Genomic DNA, 21954 nt, shown 5'->3' with positions numbered 1-21954 from the left:
TTTACTGGGCTTTTACAAGTCACTATAATAAGGCATAAATATATGTATATAAAACACTTCACTCTTTAAAGTCACATGCTGGGGCCGGGCGCGGTGGCTCAAGCCTGTAATCCCAGCACTTTGGGAGGCCGAGGCGGGTGGATCACGAGGTCAAGAGATCGAGACCATCCCGGTCAACGTTGTGAAACCCTGTCTCTACTAAAAATACAAAAAATTAGCTGGGCATGGTGGCACATGCCTGTAATCCCAGCTACTCAGGAGGCTGAGGCAGGAGAATTGCCTGAACCCAGGAGGCGGAGGTTGCGGTGAGCCGAGATCGCGCCATTGCACTCCAGCCTGGGTAACAAGAGCGAAACTCCGTCTCAAAAAAAAAAAAAAAAGTCACATGCTATAAAATGAGTTTTGTTTTATGTACTCATATCTATATTATATCCTATCCATTGTCTTTTACTGAAGAATACACATCGTTTATAACTAACAAACATTTGACAGGAAAATCAGTATCTTTATCATCTGCATAAACTTTTTAATGCAATTTAAGAAAAAAAATCAGTGCCAAAAATGATACGTCAAAGATAACAGAAGATTCAGAATGTAATGGGTTACAACAGCTCCCAAAAGACCACACTGTAAGGTTATCTTACTAGAATATGGTCTGTGGTACATTTAATTAGCATTCTGTTTTAGTTCAGTGGGGCTGTGGTGGAGAGGATTGCAGATAAATGCCATCGTCCACTAACAAAGGGCAGCATTGTGGCTTATTCTGAAAATCCAGTCCCGAATGAGTCAACACACCTCAAACGGTCTTGGGAATGCACCTCAAGTTAAAGAAAAACCCAGAAGTCCTCCCCTTAATAAGCTCTTCGACATTCATATGACCCCCAGGTGATGCTCCCATCTTCTTTTGCCCAGGGGGAAGGGTCATGGAGGGAACAGGTGTCTGCTTCCTCATTTGGGGAGAGTGGCCCCACCTTGGGCGGTAGGTCATTTGAGACTGTCATGAAAGGGGTGATGGGATAAGGTGATGGGGTGGGGTACCCTGGAGTGTGGTGCAGATCTTCCAGAGCATGCAGTGAATAGGACTGAGCCCCAGCCAGGGAGGTCCCCCAGCTGGGGCCCCTGTGCTGGGCGGTGCTCCCGGACTCGAGCTGGGAGAGGCAACTCGTGCTGGGTGGCAAGGTCTGCAGGGCATCGGCGGACACAGGGTCAGGCTGGTTGAGACTGTCAGGCACCGTCTGCTCCCATGAGTCCCTCTGAGGAGAATGGAAAGGCCACTGGGATTATTCACTAGGTGACACTCTGATGATACACTGTGTGCTGCCGGACTGTGGTTTGGGGCAGCCTTGGTCCCCTCTCTCGGCTGCCTGAAGCCTGGTTCCCAGGCTGCTCTCCCCTCTGGCATTTGATACCAGCAGTGAAAGTTTTCCTTCCTTCCTACTCTACAATTAGATTCGCTATAGATATTGAGACTCCTTTTCCCAGAAGACAACATAAAATGAGTGAAATGTGAGACTAATAAAATGCACATCTATGCAAAATTTTACTGTGTACAATGCACTCTGTCTTGCATTCTTTTTGAGTCTCCCATTAGTCCAGGTCATAGAATGCCCTTTACACAGTGGGGAAGGTCAGCGCTTGGCCCACTCCTTGAAGGAGTAGGCCTTCAATTCCGTAGTGAGCTTTTGAGTGGATTCAGGCACCCACTCTGCCCTCAGTAAGGCCGGAGGAAAGAGATAGGAATCCCATAGGTTTGGAACTAGAAAGATTAGGGTTCTTCACGGCTCCTCCTGACTCTGAGCCTGACTTTGCTCATCTGTAAAATGGGAATTCATAAATATATCCTGAGTTGTTGCAAGTACTGAATGAACAAAGGCACATCACATTTCCTGGCATAGAGTAGGTACTTAATAATGTGAGTTCTCATTCTCTCCTTTTTGTCTAAAATTCTGTCCTAAGAGATTCATTCTTTTATAGTGGAAACCTTTACGATTCTCTAGGAGTATTAGCATTCTTCAGATATTTATGAACTCACCTGTTTGGAAGGATTGAGAGAGAACTAGGTTTTTTAGGCTAAAAATGTAGGGAAGGGGAGGCAGGGGACTTGGAAAGAAAGAGGAGCCCTGTGTATCCTCCTTGGGAGATTACGATCCATCTCATACTGCCTAGCCGTGTCTAGGGTGCAGCTTCAGTGCTCTTTTCTTATGGGCTGCTGGAATGACGATGACTGGCACTAACGGGGCGGGGGAACATCAGGCTAATATCAGTAGAGCATTAACAAAATGGATATAAATCCTGCTGTACAGTCCTCCCGGTTCCAAGCCCTGCGCAGACGCTCCTGCCTGTCATGGTTAACAGGGATCCTTGAGCAAAGCTCCCTCGGAGGGTGTCCTGGCATCTCCAGGCAGCTGCAAAGCAGCCTCAGGGGTCTCCAGGGTGGGGCCGACCTGGCTTCAACCCGGATGCCAAGCACAGGGGCTGGGCCAGATGGTGAGCCCTGCCCTTCTTTTACTCTCCCCCACTAGGTCAGGTCCCTGCATACTCACAAATACGAAGTGAGTGGGGTCTCCGGGGAAGGGCGGCGGCAGGAGTGGAGGCAGGGGCGAGTTGCCGAACAGGGAGCCCGCGTTGGGCGTCAGCGCCGGAGGCCGGTAGTCCCCGTAGGGCTCCGGGGAGAAGTAGGGCTCCAGGAGGGCCGCGTGGCTCTGCCCTGCGGAGGACTCACCGGGAAACGGCTTCCCCACGCTGGAGGTGTAGACGTCATTTGAAAACTGCTTACTATTGTGGAAGTCTGAGTCAGATAAGAAAGATCTTCTGACGCCGTAGTAACCTGACGTGACCGGGGAACCTGTTGCCAAATGAAAAACACATGGGCAGAAAGTTCCTCCCGGGAACTTTCCACGGTCCTCTCCACGGTCAAGGCCTCCGTGGCAGCTGAGTCTCTGCCTGCGAAAAACTATGTGACTAACGCGTGCCTGACTCCAGCGCTAACGTGGAAATCGACAAATATCTTGAAAAGCACGAAATATTCCTGCATTAGCCCAAATAACTAATATGTTTTAAAAGTTCAGTCTGCCTTTAGGGATGAGTTCATTTTACACAGTGCAGTGTCTGTTCGTTGACTCATATTTACTGAGTACTTTCCATGTGCCCGGCGCTGTGCTGGGAAGAGGGAAACGAATCTCTTGGCATTCACATTTTAAGGAAGGAAGGATCTTTTCCGCAACATCCCAGCTACCTCTCCCTACATATACAACTGTTAACAAGAGCCCTGTGATCACTGTCTCTGGATAAGGAAACACGTATAACCGCACCTCAAATCAGAGGCAGGCTGAACTCTGTCTTTTAATTCTTCGCATATTGTCCTTACACTGGGTCGCACGGCAGACATCAGTAAATGACTTGCTTTAGGGTTAGATGGCTACGCAGAAGCCAATGTTAGAGGCTTATGCATGGTTTTCAGGCTTTGAGGAGTTTCATGTTATTTGCTGCCCTCTTGTGGCCTCATGGAATCCTTCACTCAGCTCACGAGGGCCCCGCAAGTTTAGGAAGACAATGCCTGGTGCAGAAAGTTTCGCTTGGCTGAGAGAGGGAGGGACAGCTGAAACTGACAAGAGCCTCGTTTAAGACAAGCCCAGTGAAATGGTTTTCAAAGAAAAAGATGTGTTTGCTCAACATTTTCTGACCCCGTAGCTCAGTTGTTGCAGAAAACACATGATCATTCACAACATCTCTGAGGGCGTAGACTTGAGGTCTGTAAAGCTGATGGTTTAATTGTTCTGGCTGGCTGTGGGTGTGATCTAGTGCCAAGACCAATGTCCTTAGGTCACGGGTCACAACAAGGCTGAGCCGGGGAGAAGATGCAAGTGCCTGTCTTCCTTACCTTCCGCCAACCACAGCAGAGCACTTCTGAGCTTCTGACTCTATAGACAGAATTCCAGCCTATTCCACAGGGCCGGGCACTTTATATTATGCTCATTTCTCTTCCACCTGAGTCACAATGGTCTTGCCAGTCAACCTGCCAGCACCCTGCTGGCGAAACTCAGGCCTTACACATTTTCTTTAAACCCAGTAGTGTAACATTGTGTTCAGGAATGGCATGTGAATTTTCTCACCCAGAAGAAGAAATCAAAATTCCTCATCAAAACCTATAGCACGATCTTACTCACTTCTCCTTCAACTTACATTCTAGAACTTCTAACCTGCTCATGCATTTGAAAGCTGCAGTTAGGGTTTTCATTACAAGCATACTTCCTTGGGAAAAAAATCAGTGCAACTGAACCTTAATATAAAGAAATAAGGTTCTGTTTCATACAATGAATTTATATTTATGAGAGTGGTTATGGTTGAGATTATGGAAATAAGGTTTCCAGGCTCTCACGTCTGTACTCCCAATTTCCAAATCAAAACCACGAAGGAAAAAAACCTCTGCTGTCTTAGCATGCTCGCTCTTTCCTTCCTTGCTTTCTGCCTGCCTTCCTTCCTTCCTTCCTTCCTTCCTTCCTTCCTTCCTTCCTTCCTTCCTTCCTTTCTTCCTTTCTTCCTTCCTTCTTTCCTTCTCTCATTCCTTTCTGTCTTTTGACCAAGTCTTGCTGTGTCACCCGGGCTGAAGTGCAATGACACGATCTTGGCTCACTGCAACTTCCGCCTCCCAAGGTCAAGTGATTCTCCTGTCTCAACCTCCCAAGTAGCTGGGACTACAGGCACCCGCCACCATGCCCGGCTAATATTTGTGTTTTTAATAGAGACGGGTTTTGCCCTGTTGGCCAGGCTGATCTTGAACTCCTGCCCTCAGGCGATTGACACTTCTCGGCCTTCAAAAGTGCTAGGATTATAGGCCTGAGCCACACTCCTGGCCCTTAGCATGTATTTTCTCCATACAAAGAGAAAGAATAATTTTTAGATAAAGAAAGCTACAGAATATTTTTTTCTGTAGAAGACAGGAGATGCAACCAAATTTCAATGACAGTATATATGATTGGGAAACAACATACAGACATTTAAATATTTGGAATCCTCTATTGCTCTTATTTCTTTCCTTTACCCAGCTCTGAAGGTGATAAAACCATTAGGAACTGTACCACTTCTAAGTTAGACTAGATAAGGTTGTCTTTGCCTGTGTGTGTGTTTATATGAGAATGTCCAACACTATTATTAGGAATCCCCTTTTACATCCCCACAGGAGTATTTAGTGAGACATAGGCATTGAAATGAATTCAAAATGCTGAACAAGTGCCTGACTATGACTATGGAGAGCACCCAGCCCCCCGCATCCCCCTTGCCCTGCTCTCAGGCTGCTTTCCTCTTTCTGTTTGGAAGCAGATGCCTCATCTATCAGATCACAGTCTCAGAACTTTAGACATTTTAAAACTGTATCAAGGGCATAATTTCTATTGCCTTTGGACAAAATGCTTGGAATCAAAGGCTGCTTTCAAGACAAAATGAATTTTAAATTCGGAAATGACTGAGTGAGTTCTATTCTTCGCTGACTTTGTATTTTAGATATAACCTTTTTAAAGGAGCAGAATTCTGCAAGTGGTGTACGGTCATTACAAAAGCACGAAAGCCCAGCAGCTTGATTTAAATTCCGAAGGGGATAATTGCTTATTGAATTAAAGTACTCACCTGGCATCTGCACAAATGGAGACTGAGAGGAACTGACGCTGCCCTGGAAGGTAAACAGAATTCACGTGTTTTCTTTAGTTGTAAGTTTGAATTTAATAAAAGTTAGGAATACACCTTATAAGCTTGGTTTTATGATACTCAGAAATATTACTTGGAAAGTTGGGTTGACCCTCAGGTCAACTGAGGATAGGAATTAAAGTACCATAGAACCAAGTTTTACAAGGGTCAAAGAGAAATCACACTTTTAAATTTTGATATACATCCCAGAAAACACTGGCTGCGTGAAATGGAATAATTTATCTTTCATTTTCTACTGTTCCAGTTAACATGTCCCCATCAAATATATATTGTGACTATATATATATGCATATACAGTAGCCTCCCCTTACCCATGAGGGTTATGCTCCAAGACTCCCCAGTGGGTTACTAAAACTGAGGGTAGTACCACACCTGATTGTCCTCAGTCCCAGAACATGTTTCTGTTCATGTCCTCCACCCACAAACTCAATGCCTTTTCCATCTCAACTAAGAATTTATCATGCACTGTGGCCACAGTTTTGCAGCTCAAGGTACAACAGCAAAACTAGCATAAATTTCTTTTTTCCTTCTTCCCAATTTCACAGACAAAAGATCTTTTCTTATCATACCAATGTCTGACCTCTGCATACATTTTTTTCTTTCCTTATTAAGTTGGGAACCTTTACTTTTTCCTTTAAAGGAAGTACTTTCGGGCTTCTCTCTGGCATATCCAAATTGCCAGCATCACTACTTTTGTGCTTTAGGGCCATTATGAAATAAAATAAGGGTGACTTGAACACAAGCACGGCCGTACAGTGACAGGTAATCCGATCACTGAGTCAGCTACTGAGACGCTAACAGGCAGGTGGTGTAGACAGTGTGGATTGGCTGGACAAAGGTAGGATTCAGGTCCCAGGCAGCACAGAGTGGGACTGAATGAAATTTCATCACGCCACTCAGAGAGGCATGCCATTTAAGAATTTAGGAATTGTTTCTTTCTGGAATTTTGCATTTAATATGTTCAGACTGCAGTTAACCATGAGTAGTTGAAACCTCAGAAAGGGAAACCACGGTTAAGGGGCGCCTCCTGTATGCGTGTATGTGCACACCTATATGCACTTAGTATTGGCTTCAGCACTGAAGGGCCACTTTTTACTGTCTGACTCCACATCGAGGAAGAAGCTCCACCAACTGTAGGGACCTTGACAGTGATGTGTCCTCAGTGCCTAGAACAGGGTATAGTTAATAACAGACGTAAGAAAAATATGTGGAATGAAGCCACAATCTTCAAAGAACCCACAGGCTAGAGGCTAGAGAGCAGGGGAGGCTGGGGAATGTGGTTGGTTGATTCATTCATTCATTCTTTCTTTCTTTCTTTTTTCTTTTTTGATGGAGACTCACTCTGTTGCCCAGGCTGGAGTGCAGTGGCATGATCTCAGCTCACTGCAACCTCTGCTTCATGGGTTCAAGCGATTCTCCTGCCTTAATCTCCTGAGTAGCTGGAATTACAGGCTCCTTCCACCACACGCAGCTAATTTTTGCATTTTTAGTAGAGATGGGTTTCAACATGTTGGGTAGGCTGGTCTCAAACTCCTCACCTCAGGTGATCTACCCACTTTGGCCTCCCAAAGTGCTGGGATTTCAGACATAAGCCACCAAAAGGTGTATTGATACCTTAATTCCTGGTACCTGTGAATGTAATGGTATTTACTAATAGGACTGTTACAGATGTAACTACTTAAATTAAGACGAGGTCATACTAAATTAGGGTGGGTCCTAAATCTCATGTGACCAATGTCCTTATAGGAAGTGAAGAAGGATGCAGAAAGGCTCAGATCCAGACAGGACAAGGTCATGTGAAGACAAAGGCAGCAGTTTAAGTGATAAAACTTCAAGCTGAGGAACACTGAGGATTGCCGGCCACAATTGCCAGAAGATGCAAGGAAGGATTCTCCCCAGAGACTCCAGAGGGAGCATGGTCCTGCTGACAGCTTGACTTCAGACTTCCAGCCTCTAGAACTGTGAGATGACACATTTCTGTTGCTTTAAATAATCTCATTTGTGGTAACTTGTTACTGCAGCCCTAGGAAACCAACACAGGGGTGACCGATGACAAAACAGAATTATTTTATGTAGTATGAAAAGTGGCAGGATCAGGGAAAGATGGGGTGATGCAGGCACGTACGCAGGTGTTAGGGATGGGGTGGGGGACACAACTTGCAGGATGCAATGCCTAAGCTGACCTCTGAAGGAAGAGTATCTAGACATGTAGAGTCCTAACATACACAAATGCAAAACATGGCTCCAAGATACTCTGGAGCAGAGTTAAGTGGAGAGGATGTAGCTTGTATGGAAGTTAAGAATCCTCAACATCAAGTTCATTGAATCTGAGGTCTTTTGCAGTGACTCGCACAGTTCTAGAGACTCTCAAGAGCTGGAAGAAATTTTATATGGTCTCATTCAACGCTTAAATTCTCTCCATATTACTAACATCAAGTGCATCTAATATCCAGTGACAGAGAGCCTAGCCTCTGAGGAAACCCATTTCGTCCTTAGGAACCTCTACCAATTACAAAGTTGACTGAAAAGAATCACTTTCCTCGTTCTAATCCCTTTGGTCCTTATAGAATAAGTTTAACCCTTCTTGCATACACAGCCCTTCAAATATTTGAAGACAAGCCTATGACAAATACCATAGACTTGGTGGCTTAAACAACAAAAATTTATTTCTCACAGTTCAGGAGACTTGAAGTCTGAGATCATGGTGTGGTTCTTGGTGAAGACCCTCTGGTTTGCAGAGAGCTGGCTTCTCACTGTGTCTTGACACACACACACACACACACACACACACACACACACACACACAAGGTGGGGAGAAGGGGGGAGAGAGAGAGAGAGAGAGAGAGAGAGAGAGAGATCTCTGGTGTCCCTTCTTATAAGGACACCAATCCCATTAGAGAGAGCTCCATCTGCAAGATCTAATTACCTCCCAAAGGCCCCTCCTCCAAATGCCATCACACTGGGGATTAGCACCTCAACATTTGAATTTTAGGGGAATGCAAACGTGCAATCACAATCTATAGCATCAACCTTGAATTCGATCTTCTCCAGGCAAAATATCCTCCAACAACTCAGAAGCAGCATGATAATTAGGAGTTAAACCTCTGGAACCAGAGCGACTACGTTTGAATCCCAGCCCTACCTCTTAGTCGCTGTGGGATCTTGGGCACATGAAGATTAAATGAGATCGTTATATCAAACACTTAGAATAGTGTCCGCCACAGAGTAAACAGCATACATGCATTAGCTATTATTACCATTACACATTTTTTTGTTCCTTAAAATCTGTGGTATATTTCTCCAAATGTTTTGATTTATGAGTTTTCCTGTTTAATACTTTAATACTTTTAAGTGGCAGAAGGGAACTCTTGGGCATGTAATGGTCTCTTTCTACGAGAAGGAAAGGGGCAGTGATTAAACCTCAGAAGCACTTGTGTTTGGCCACATGGTCTCATGTTGGAGGTGCCCATGTTATCAGTGTTACTCTCCCGTTTTTAGCTCTGTGGTGTGGCTGGGTCTTTCCTTACCAATGCATATGCCTTGTAGCTTCAGCCTCAGCCTCTTTCCAGGGTATGTAGGATGTGGCAGGGGATGGTAGCTGTCCTGGGTGCTGCCTAGGGAGAGGTCCCATTGTTCTCCCACTTTTCTTCCTGCCTGCTTTCCTTAAACTGCTCTGGCCAAGGCTGGGGTTGGGATCAAGGCCCCTGTGAGACACAGCACACCCACCCAATCTGATGAGCATCAGCATCAGTGCCCTATTTCCCTCAGCATGTTAGCCATTTACTCATCAGCTGTAGTGGCTCTGCCTCCTGCCTCTGCCCCAGGCAGGGAGAGAGCCCAGTCTATGACATTGTGGCTGACACAGCCCCTTCACCTGTTGACATCTCTGCTTTAAAAGTTTTTCTGTCTTTCCCTCCACTGCCAGCAGTCTTCAGCATCTTGTACGATGCCTCCTCCATCTTCTGCTCAGGCTTAATTATTACTGTGGAACTGACAGTACCGTCTCCTCCCCAGCCTAATTTTTATACCTGAAGACTCTGCAAAGATTTCAGTTAAAAGTCTGGTTGATTTTATTTATTATTTGATGAAGCTTTTTGTACTTTTGCCTCCTATATGGTTTTGTCCTCTACCTGCTATGGAAATGGCATGCTTCTATTTTCATTCTTTATGATTATCCTTACGATTTTATCACGCATATTTAACAAAAGCTACAAACAATATATTAAACCTACAATTGATGGATAAGAATTGTTCATCTTCTAATTTATGTGTGTGCTAGTCTCTTTTCTTCAGCTTGTTTCTTGTTAATAAGATGTCAGAAATTACACATGCATATCATCATTTAATTAAGTAATTCTGTATTAGATTTACTAATTTGAATTAAGATTCAAATGTCTACCATTTTCTTTGGTTACTTTTTTCCCCAAACTTTCTTTCTAGGTTCATTTCCTTCTTCTGAAGTAATTTTTGGAATATTCCTTAAGTGTCAGTGGTGTTGATAAAAAAATGTTTCAGTTTCTGTTTATCTGAAAATATTTCTTTTGACCTTGTACTTGAAAGCTGCTGTTTTCGGATTTACCATTTTAATTTTATGGTTTTCTTTCTCAGCACTTTGAAGACATCATTTCACTGTCTTTTGGCTTCCACGACTGCTGTTGAGGTGTCTGCTTTGGTGTCACAGTTGTTCTTTGTGACAATCTTTTCTTTATTTCTGACTGTTTCCAAAATACTCCGTTGGTCTTTGAGGTTCTTCAAGTTCACCTCATTTTATCTAGAGGTAGATTCCTTTTTATTTCTCTTGCTTGATGTAGGATAGGCTTCATGTATCTAGGGATTCATGTCTTCCATAAATTCTGAAAAAAATGGCACCCATCATCTCTTCAAATATTGTCTTGTCTTTATTATGACTGTTCTGCGCTCCTGGGACTCTGTTTAGAGATACGTTAGACCTTTTAGTATTATTCTTAAAATTCCTTAACCTCTATTTTCTCTGTGTCCATAATTCCTTTTTTTTTTTTTTGAGACGGAGTTTCTCTCTTGCTACCCAGGCTGGAGTTCAATGGTGCGATCTCGGCTCACCGCAACCTCTGCCTCCTGGGCTCAGGCAATTCTCCTGCCTCAGCCTCCTGAGAAGCTGGGATTACAGGCATGCGCCACCGTGCCCAGCTATTTTTTTGTATTTTTACTAGAGACAGGGTTTCACCATATTGACCAGGATGGTCTTGATCTCTTGACCTTGTGATCCACCTGCCCTGGCCTCCCAAAGTGCTGGGATTACAGGCGTGAGCCACCATGCCCAACCCATAATTCTTTGTTCTATGTTTTGGTAGAGATTGGCATAGGTTTCTTCAGATGTGTTTTTAGTTCCCTAATTCTTTTTTCAACTGTAGTTAATTTGTTGTTTAACTCACACATTGAATTTTTATATTTCTATAAATTCCATTTGATTTTTCAATCTATTTGGTAATTTTTGATAGCCTCTTGTTGAGTGCTCATTATGTATTAAGTATTACATATTTTGTATTCAGTAATTCTAATATATGAAAGTTCCAGGAATTTAAATTTATCATCTGTTATGCAGACTCGTTCATAGTGGTTTGTTTTCTTATGCATGGGTGATCTTTGTTGGAAACTCACATTTTGTTGACCTTAATCTGTGAAGATTTGGGGTCCTGAATTGAGGCTGCTTTCCTCCAGAAGATTTGTGTTTATATCTATGGGAAGCCAGTTGCCTTCCAGGTTCCCCAGATTCATCCTGGAGTCCAAGGTTCAGCTTTCCAACCTTGGCAGCAGGTCAAGAACCATGTAAAGTCAATTGGACACCTGTCTTCAGGAAACCTGCCTTTTCGGCATGATCACCTATTCATCATTCCATGCTTTTCTTTCTTCTCAAACCCTTTTTCACTATCCCATGCTAACTCCTGCCCCTACCCCTAGCTTTGGAGATTTATCAACAACTCACTAAACTTTGTATTTGCAAGATCCAGTTCTGCTGTGGGAGAGCTCTTCTCACTCCCATATCATAATTAAATCTGTAAATATTGAGTCTAGATGTAGATACCTTCCTGGTTTTAACATAGCACAAAAGCTTTTATTTTTCCATGACTTCCAACATTTTCTAGCAGAGATTTAAATTATAACAGAAGTAATTTATAAGCACTTGCTTATAGTAATTTCATAAACACATTGGTAGGCATTACTTTGGCCAACTGTATTATATGTAGCATCTCATTTAACTCTTGCGACCAACCCAGAAGATAAGTAATATTATTCTCATCTTGCCAATGAGGGAACTAAAGCATAGAGAGAATAACCTAATTTCCCTTCTAGGAGAGGATTGGTTGTGGTGGTGGTGATAGTGGATGGAATTAGACACGGGCCTTTCTGATATCAGAGCCCATTTCTTAACCACCACAACAGTCTGCTTTGCAAGCTTTTTAATAACTCAGCAATTAAAAATTGAAAAGCATCCTCATTTAAAAAAATTTAGTATAATGGAGATTTAGGAACATCCAGAGTGTCATATAATTATGTAAAAGCTCACAAAGAGGATTGGGTGGGATACTTTACTTTCCTGTCTCTCTCTCTCTCTCTCTCTCTCTCTCTCTCTCTCTCTCTCACACACACACACACACACACACATAGACGCACACATATCCTTAATCCTTTGAGTGACATTCTACTTTTGGGGGTCAGCTTTATTGAGATATAATTTACATATAATAAAATTCACAAAATTTAAGGGTACGATTTGATGAATTTTGGCAAAATTTGATGAGCGCTTGTGACCTCCCACCACAATCATGATGTAAAACCTTCTCACCAGACTAGTCAGTTTGTAGCTATAATTAGTGCTGCCCGTTCTGTGGTGACCTGGGAAATATTTTGATAGATAAACACAAAAGTCAGTGACAATGGACCTCTACAGTTCATATCACAGACCCTAGACGACTCCTAAAGGGCCTCCATGGGGCTGGGAAGGACGCCACTGGGAAGATGTCAGAGCTGCCACTTGCTTCTCCATCCCATTTCCAGATTTCACGGGTCGGAGACAATGGCCTAAACCAAGGTCCTTCAGCATGCACACTCAATGTCATTTCCTATGTGAAGGGAAATCTTACATTTCTTTCTTGGTTCAGTATATTGTATTCACACAGTTGCCTCTTATCCTGCAAATCCTCCAGAAATAGTATTGAAATTAATATTGAAGAGCCCATAACTTTTGACCAAGTGAGATGGTATATAATTTTTATTTTGCATACTGCAAACAACAGGATCCTGCGATGCCAGCTAGCCAAATTTAGAGGTTTATATTTGAATGAAATTTGCCAGCCGGCAACTTCCTGCAGCTAACACGGCAGCCTCACAGCTGCCCCCAAAACCCCTCCATGAAAATGAGTTAATTTGAACTAATAGGTCACCAAGGTAGTAAAGTGATAAGATTAGGAGGCTCCCTTGAGTACATTTATAGTCATTTTATGATCCTATAATAACAATTTTAGTTGCCAACCTAGTTGAAGGACATATTGAAATGTTCTACGGAAATGATCTCTGACTAGCATGACGTGTTTCATACTGCTGTATAATTTTGTTTCCTAATTCAAATTAAGAGATAAAATTTAGTTTAGAAAACGTCTCTTCAAAATTGAAGATATTGCTACTAATGCTTAAGTAATAATGATCACAGCCACTTGTGAATAGGCGATATCGCTCTTTGAGGCGTTCATAGTATTTTATGGGTTTAAGTTTTCGTTGTCACCATTTCTGTGACTGTGAGGCAGGTGGAGTTGATGATATTAGACATTCAGACACCAGATTCTAATGTCTACATTTAGGTCCACCATAGGTCATATGATTTTCCTCCAACTTTGAAATTAAAGGAAAAGTAATGCTAGATGTTAACACAGCCTTTAAATGGATACTAGCATTAGTGTGAAATGTGTAGACAAAAACGCTGAAGAGAAGCTGGAGGAAGATGCAGGAGCCAGGTTTAAAGACGTTAGGTTGGAACATCTTCTTCTCCCCAGGGAAAAAAATGGGTATAGAGAATTAAACGCCTTAGTTAATAGGTAACGTATATAGTAGAACCAGGAGCATTTTGGTTCCTGTGAAATCTCGTGTGTTGGCTACATTATCCCAAACATATTATTATAAACCTTGTTACTTTTGTGAAGTTTGAAGCAGGTTTTGACTTATAGGCCACTTATACACTTAATCACAAATAAGATAAACACTCTACAGTGAATATAAACTACAGTTATAAGCATCTACTATGCATCAGAAAAGAAGGAAGTCAATGTGTGGAGGATTTGAGTTGGGTGCTGAAGGCAGAGAGGAGAAAGGAAGCTCCCGGGAAGGAGGAATTTTGTGAATCAAACACAAGGTGGGAAAATACAGCTCTTCTTCAGGAAATAATAAGCAAATTGCCTTGCCTGGAGCAGAAGTTTCATTTCATTCATTCTATTAAAATGTATTCTGTGCCTACTCTGCACCAGGACTGTGGTAGTTTCCAGAAATACAAAGAGGCGTAAGACATAGATCCTATTCTTGAGAGCACACAGTTTCATAGCAAAAACAGCTGCATACCTATATGTGTAATTAGTGCAATAATAGAAATAAGGGTTGAGGTTGAGAAGACTAGCATTTCCTGGTGCCTACTTCCTGCCAGACTCTGTACCAGGCACCTTACACATGCTAGTGTGTCTATGCGACCATTTTTAGCGATGACTAATATCTAGGTACTTTATGTACTCTGCAGAGTGTGAGATGATTTCCATGCATTATTTCATTAGATTACCACCATGAACCAATGAGATAGATTGTTGCAAGTTACAATCCCTAGCTTATTGGTTGGAAAACTAATACACTTTTCTGAAGGACTTGTCCAAGATTCCAAAGCTGCCAAGTGACGTAGCCTGAATTGTCAATTAGCCTGATTTAGTGCAGGTATGGGGGTGGGAGCAGGGATGAAGGCTGGCGGGGGGTGACTTAATGTTTTGAGGGAATGTGATTTAGCACATCAAAACATAGGTGATATCTGAGTCTGGTTTTGAAGGCTAGGTGAAAGGAAATTGTTTGAGGAGAACTGTTACTGGAGAGAATAACAAAGTCTCAAATGTGAGGGACAGCATGTCACATATCTGGAAATGTGGGCAGGAAATGTGAGGACAAGAAAGCTGAAGAGAATCTGGAGAAGCATGCAGAAGCCAGGTTATAAAGGTCTTTTTTTGTTTGTTTGTTTTTGAGATAGTTTTGCTCTTGTTGCCCAGTCTGGGGTGTAATGGCACAATCTTGTCTCACTGCAACCTCTTTGAGATGAGCCTGGGCAACATAGAGAGACTCCCATCTTCATAGACACACACACGCATGCACATGCGCGCGCGCGTGCGCGCGCGCGTGCACACACACACACACACACACACACATAACAGCATGGTGGCACATGCCTGTAGAGCCCAGCTACTCAGGAGGCTGAGGCAGGAGGATCTCCCAAGTCCAGAAGGTCAAGGCTGCAGTGAGCCAAATTCATGCTACTGCACTCCAGCCTGGATAATAGAATGAGATCTTGTCTCAGAAAAAAAAAAGAAAAGATATAAAAAGAGCTTGTTTGAGCCACCCTAAGGAACTTAGACTTTGGTACTAGGCAATAATCCTTCAGAACTAACTTTCTTTCTCTCTCTCTCTTTTCTTTTCTTTTCCCTTCCTTCCTTCTTTCCTTCCTTCCTTCCTTTTTCTTTTTCTTTCTTTCTTCTTTCTCTTTCTTTTTCTTTCCTTCCTTCCTTCTTTCTCCCTCTCTCCCTTCCTTCCTTTCTTTTTCTTTCTCTTTCTCTTCTTTCTTTTGTTCTTTCTTCTCTTTCTTTCTTTCTTCTTTCTCTCTTTCTTCCTTTCTTTCCCAGGCTGGAATGCAGTGTCACAAACCTGGCTCACTGTAACTTCTGCCTCCCAGATTCAAGTGATTCTCCTGTCTCAGCCTCCGGAGTAGCTGGACTTACAGGCTGCCTCCACCACGTCCAGCTAATTTTTGTATTTTTAGTAGAGATGGGGTTTCACCATGTTGGCCAGGCTGGTCTTGAACTCCTGACCTCAGGTGATCCACCAACCTCGGCCTCCCAAAGTGCTGGAATTATAGGCATGAGACACCATACCTGGCCCCGAACGTTCTTAGCAGTGTAGACATGGTAAAAATGATGCCCGAGGAAATTTAACCTGGTGCAAAAATGACAGGTTGGAAATGACTGATGGGGTGAGAGTATGGGCTATTATAGGTGAAAGGAGCCCAGTGATGAAGGTCTGATGGCTCTCAGGAGGGCTGGGATTTCGGAAGGCCAGCAGGTGTCATTTCTATTCATCTCTATTTGGCGTCCTTTTAAAGGATTATCAACAAGGGCTGGTACTCTCCCATAGGTGCTGTTGGCCACCTGTCCTGGATGCTGTATAAAGTCCAGGGCTCGCTTCCTCTTTTCTTTGTTCTCACCAATCTTCCTGCTGATACCTGTATGAGGAGGGACTGGCAGGTCTTCCTCATACTGACCTACTTGCAAAGAAAAAACCCTACTTTTTATATGACTTAATTTAATGGGATATGGTATAGGCCCAACCCTAAGGCCGAGAGTAACTTCTGACTGGAGTGAATATCGAAACATATATCCTCAAAAGCATTTACCTGTGTCTACAAAGCCTAGGTTATGGGAGTTATATCTCACAAAGAAAGAGTTCGTCTGGTTTTGTGCACCCTGCCTCCATTATCACCAGCCTCAGGTGATGGTAAGGACTATGTTCTTGACTTAAAAAGATTAAGTGATTTGCTGAAGACTTTCAAATGTACAGGGGTAAAATGAAGACTAAAAGGCATGTTTATTCTCTCTCTGGAAGGGATTTTGCCACCAAAACATTAATTTATGCATTTTTAGAATACTGCATGTAATTATCTAATAAATTTTGATATTCATTAACTTGCTGGTCAACAACTTACTTTCCGTTTAACAAAATGTCATAGCAAATTTTCCGGAAGAATTTACATAAAACTCACTGGGGTGGCTTCTGAGATGTAGAACAAGAGAACTGGGGGCAGGGAAGACTTTAGTGAGCTTCTGCTTTTCACTTTCACTCTTGTTCTGTCTGAAATTTTACACTGAATTCCTTTCATAATTAAAGCAACTATTTAAGAAAAATTAATAAGTAGACTTTAGGTCGTATCTCAAACCTTTTTAAAACTGTGATGTCAAGTGTCTTCAACTGCTGGGATATAAACTATTTCATGTCATTTAGAAAGCTCAGATGGCTGCAGAATCCCCATTTTCAGAGAGTTTCTTAAAATTTTACTGTTAGAACTCTCCTGCTTGGCACAAAATGATGTCCAGGCTGTCTCTGTGAGACAGTGATTTCTGTTGCCTAAGTTACAAAGTGAAACACATTTTTCACCCCTGGATCTTAGCATGCCTTTGGAATGCTATTTGTATTTTTGTAGCAAAGTTAGAACAACAGGAGTCACTGAGATGCACTTCGGTCAGGACAGAATCTGCAGAACTTCAGTTCTGCCAGATGGACTTGCCACGGCTGTCCCACTGCAAAACCTGATTATTTTTGCAAGCTGCATGAAAGAATTCACCACCAGGAATTATTTTAAATTTTATGACATTAAAAAAAAACCTGCAAAACCAATAGAGCAGCTGAAAAAATAAGTTGCTTGCAAAAGGTTTGCCTTTATTATTATTTTTAAAATTTCTGTGATTGTGAAGGTGCAGGTGGTTGGGTGTGGAACACGGAAAGCACTGGGAATGTGGTTCAGATCTCTAAACAGGGCAGGACAGTGGGGTAATTAAAGTCAGACAATGGACCATTTAGAAAACCTTAGTAAAGCATTCATTCAAATGAATGTCAAGAATATAGTGTATACCTCTGTATTCAAACATTGGTGTTGAGTTTACTAGGCACTGCCTGCTCAGAAAATGTTTTCTTGTTTTTTTTTCTTCTTTAATTCTTTGTAGGCTAGTGGAAGGGGTTAGCTGGCCATGTTAACAAGCAATATGCAAAGCACCATGCTAGGACACTGAGCAGAAAGTACAGGGAGACGTTCCCAGGGTGAACACTGATTCCCTTTATCAATAACCTTGCCGAATTTCAAATGAGAAATGGATTCTTCTGCAGGCCTTCATGAAAAAGTAGCAAGGGTAAATAAGATATATTTATTAAAGAAAAGTTGCAGGTTTCTTAAGAGCTTCAGCAGTCAAACACAAAGAGAACAACAGATATTTCTAAAAATTTAAGAAAAATGAATAAGGAAAGAAATAAAAAGCTAAGAGAAGATAAGGAAAAAAAGCAGGCTGGGTGCGGTGGCTCATGCCTGTAAGCTCAGCCCTTTGGGAGGCTGAGGCTGGTGAATCATCTGAGGTCAGGAGTTCAAGACCAGCTTGACCAATATGGCGAAACCCTATCTCTACTAAAAATACAGAAAAATTAGCTGGACGTGATGGTGTGTGCCTGTAGTCTCAGCTACTTGGGAGCCTGAGACAGAAGAATTGCTTGCACTCAGGAGACGGAGTTTGCAGTGAGCTGAGACTGTGCCACTGCACTCCAGCCTGGGTAACAGAGCGAGACTCCATCTAAAAAAAAAAAAAAAGAAAAAGAAAAAGCAATAACAAAGTAAGAAAGCACAAACTGGGGCACCTGACGCCCATTCGTTGTGCCCAGGCAAACATGACAATCTTACTAAAATCAAAACACCTTGTAGTGTAGGTTCAGGTTATGAGTTGAAGAGGTGAAAAATGATTTCTGTGGTAAATTTTAAGAAATCAGAGAAGAGCGTGAGTATTTCCTGTAATTGCAGTGGTGCCAACTGTTTTGCACTCATGCCTGCAGTGCTCAGGATGCCTCGGTCCAAGCCTTACCCTTTTCTAACCACAGATTCAGTATACCATCCATGTGTTATGTTCTCAGATGTGACAGTATGCTGATGGCTGCAGAGGCTGTTTCTTCCTTGGATTTATATACGACCAGCTCCTTAATGTTGAGGCTCGTGTGCCAGTGTTTGCTCTGACTTTATTCGACTTCTTTTTTTGGCCTTTTCTTGTTGCTTAGCACCATCATTAGAATGCCAAAGAGAAGTAGCACAGTATTAGATTTCTATGTTAGTTAAGGGTTCTGTCTGTTTCTGGCATGCAATACTAAATATCGGCTTAGTATCTAGAAAACGAGAGCATTGACGGTCTTCCTCTCCCCATCTTTTCTCATATTTTCATAAGAAGGTAAAGCCATAAGGAAATTATTCTCTCCTTTCCTTATTAGCTATTATATTTATTGAGAATATATGTAAGGTTCCGCAGTGTGTACAACTATGAGAGAATTCCAGACCCCTGGGGGATTAGGAGAGCATTGAAGGGGTGGGTCAACAGAGGTAGCAGGTCAACTGAGCTGGTAAACTCTGTGTTTCACTGGTCTCAGGAATGTCTTCCAGCCCTCAAAAGGGGGCTGATAGGGTCTCTGTCTTCTAAAGTGGAGGAAGTGGCATCCTGCATCCAGTCCTATGAGGGAGCCATGGTTACCAGCCTCTCAAATAACTTGGCAATATTCAGAAAAGAAATCCAAAGACATGCTAGGGGAGTAAGTTTCACGTAAGAAGAGAAGCTCAGAGAGAAATGGGTTGCATGAGGAGGCCCCAGAGGTCTCTGGAGAATAGAAAAGAGGCTTCTGTGAGGTCAGTTTGGCACACTCTGACTCTGATTCAGGAAGTGACTTCCTCTTATACAGAGGGGGCCAGGTGCCATGGAGACCCCATGAGGCCAGGGGGTCTAGGAGTGGTGGGGAATGACCCAGAGGGACTATATTCAGTGTTCTCCAAGTATTTTCCCCCGCTGGGTGCAGCTATTTCTGGGACAGAAAGCAGGTTCTGGAACAGAACTGGAGGTAAATTCTACAAGAAAATTGAAAACTTCTTGATCTACTGTTTTCTAAGATGTCTGAGTATCACAGGGTAAAAGGGTCCTGGTGCTGGTTCGGGCTGGGTTTGGCATCATCTTTTGAACAGTCTAGAGACACACTGCAGAGACGAGTGGGGAGACAAATGTGGTCCTGAGAGGGAGAAAAAGTCATAATTGTGGCCACACATCACACGTGAAATCTGCAGGGTGACATGAGAGCGGAGCAGGAGGGCCCGAAGCAGAGTGACCACTCCAAAGCTCACCCATCCTTGGGCTGGAATCATAATGTAAGAGGGCAACAGGGCAGGTGAAGTGAAGACCTGGAGGTCCACCAACCTAGTTCCAAATCTAAGCCCCACTACTTTGTAACTGATTCTTACTTTTCTCATCTGAAAAATAGATACGGGTGCCACCCTCTGAAAGATGTTGTGTTTGTGTTGATAAATGAAATATATTTTAACATAGATAAATGAAATTGTTTGTAAAGTTTCTGTTCAGAGCCCAGTGGTAAGTGATAGTTATGGTTATTATTTATCCCAGGTAGAAATGAGCAGGTGGGAAGGGGACTCAGGCCTAAACATCAACTCAATGGTACCCTCATGCCCATCTTTGACCCAATATTAATATTAGCATCGGAACTTTCGTAGGCTACATAATCATTCTTGGGCTTGATGTGATTTATCTATTCCCTATACCGGGCTAGCTCAGACTGCAAAACTCTAGTTGAAGTAGAAAAAAGGGAATTTATCTTTCTCAGAATACAGAAGGGGTTCAGCTTGGCCTTGGAGGTTGGAGGTAGGGGTGCCAGTAGGTGGAACATGTTCTGAGGTCTGGGAAAATCTACTGAGTCAGGAGGAGAAACAGCTGCACCCAGCAGGGGGAACACACAGAGAACGCTGAATGCTGACCCTCTTCCCTCGGCACCACTCTGAAGATTCTTTTAAATTCAGGAAATGTAGGCTTCGGAAAGTCATATCCCTTGTTAGGTCAGCAAACTGGGGGCAAATCCTGTTCAAAATATTCAGACTTCTATTTCTTTCTTCTTGTCATTTGAAGCTGTTTTGTTTTCTTTTTTAAATGGCAGTTCGTGATGGATAAGTTTCATTACAGGTTTGTTATCCAAGACTGGTTGGGTTTTTGGATATTTAGGACTACAGAATGGGAGCAGTTGAAATTATCTTTAACTTAATTCAATGCACCAGGTTGGAGTTTCAACTCTAGCCATCTTGACTGTAAGAATGGAGGATAGTGGCAGAGCTCAGTCAGCATGTCATTCAAGTGGGTAATTACTACTTCCACTGTTGTGTTGTTTCATTCATTTCTAGGAATAAAGTTTTCAAATCTACAAAAGTTACCCAGTGGCCTTTCTAATGTTTTCACTTATTTACATTATATTATAATTAGTAGTAGTGAGAACAGGAGGATCAAACTTTTGAGGCTGCTATCCAGAGCTCCCTGTAATCCAGTACCTATCTACCTCATCGTGGCACACCTCTGCTGTGACATGTATCAAGTACCGCCATGTGTCAGATACTGTAAAAACCATAAAAGCTGCCATTTGCTGAGCATTTACAACATACCATGTGCTGTACCCGCTGCTTTAGAGACATTAGCAAATTTCACTCTCACAACACCTTCCACGGTAATTTTCACCGTTCCCATTTACATAGGAGGAAACTGAGGCCCAGAGAAGTGAGATCAATTTCACACACAAGAGTCAGAACCTCCGTCTGTGACTCTGATATTCAGGCATTTAACCACTTTATCACACTGTTATTCTTCCTGGGCCGGAGGCTCCAAAAGGAGCAAACAGAAATTGCAAGATGTTAGCCAGTTGGAAAACAGATGTAAGAGAAGAAGTGACGGTGCAATGTAATGAGTATTTTAGCAGAAAAATATGCTGGAGGCTTTGGGAGCAAAGCGGAATGTTGGGGAGACCTTAACAGCAAGATTAGAACTGAATTTTGAAGGATTATGCAGGCCTCCCAACCTTCTCTTTCACTTCTCTACCCTGCAGACAAATTTGGTCCACCCCCTGCACATCACAGGCAGAATGCTTCCTTTCCCCTGCGCCTTTGCCCCTTCTGTGTGTTCTGCTTGGACTCTACTCCTGCGCACTGCTCACCTGAGTCATCTTCTTCCTTCAAAGCTCAGCTTGAGGCATACTTTCCTCCAAGAAGTCTTTTTTTTTTTTTTTTTGAGATGGAGTCTCACACTGTTGCCTGGGCTGGAGTGCAGTGGATGATCTCAGCTCACTGCAATCTCCGCCTCCCAGGTTCAAGCTATTTTCCTGCCTTAGCCTCCCAAGAAGCTGGGACTACAGGCATGTGCCACCACT

General features: G+C 42.8%; 1 protein-coding gene across 1 annotated transcript in view; it reads right to left on the bottom strand.

Moving 5' to 3' along the window:
• Nucleotides 1-505: 505 nt before the first annotated feature.
• POU2AF2 (POU class 2 homeobox associating factor 2) overlaps nt 506-21954 on the bottom strand; it is a 37334-nt gene continuing 15885 nt past the window's right edge. The window contains exons 3-5 of the mRNA XM_054241542.2: nt 5623-5665; nt 2544-2845; nt 506-1253 (exon numbers count right to left, since the gene is read on the bottom strand). Of these exons, the coding sequence (XP_054097517.2) occupies nt 852-1253; nt 2544-2845; nt 5623-5665 (747 nt within the window). The 3' untranslated portion in view covers nt 506-851. The remainder of the gene's footprint in view (nt 1254-2543; nt 2846-5622; nt 5666-21954) is intronic.

Source organism: Callithrix jacchus, chromosome 10 (genome assembly GCF_049354715.1).
Source record: "Callithrix jacchus isolate 240 chromosome 10, calJac240_pri, whole genome shotgun sequence".
Taxonomy (NCBI): Eukaryota; Metazoa; Chordata; class Mammalia; order Primates; family Cebidae; genus Callithrix; species Callithrix jacchus.
The sequence above is the reverse complement of the archived record's forward strand: the minus strand, read 5'-3'. Positions and strand labels throughout refer to the sequence as shown.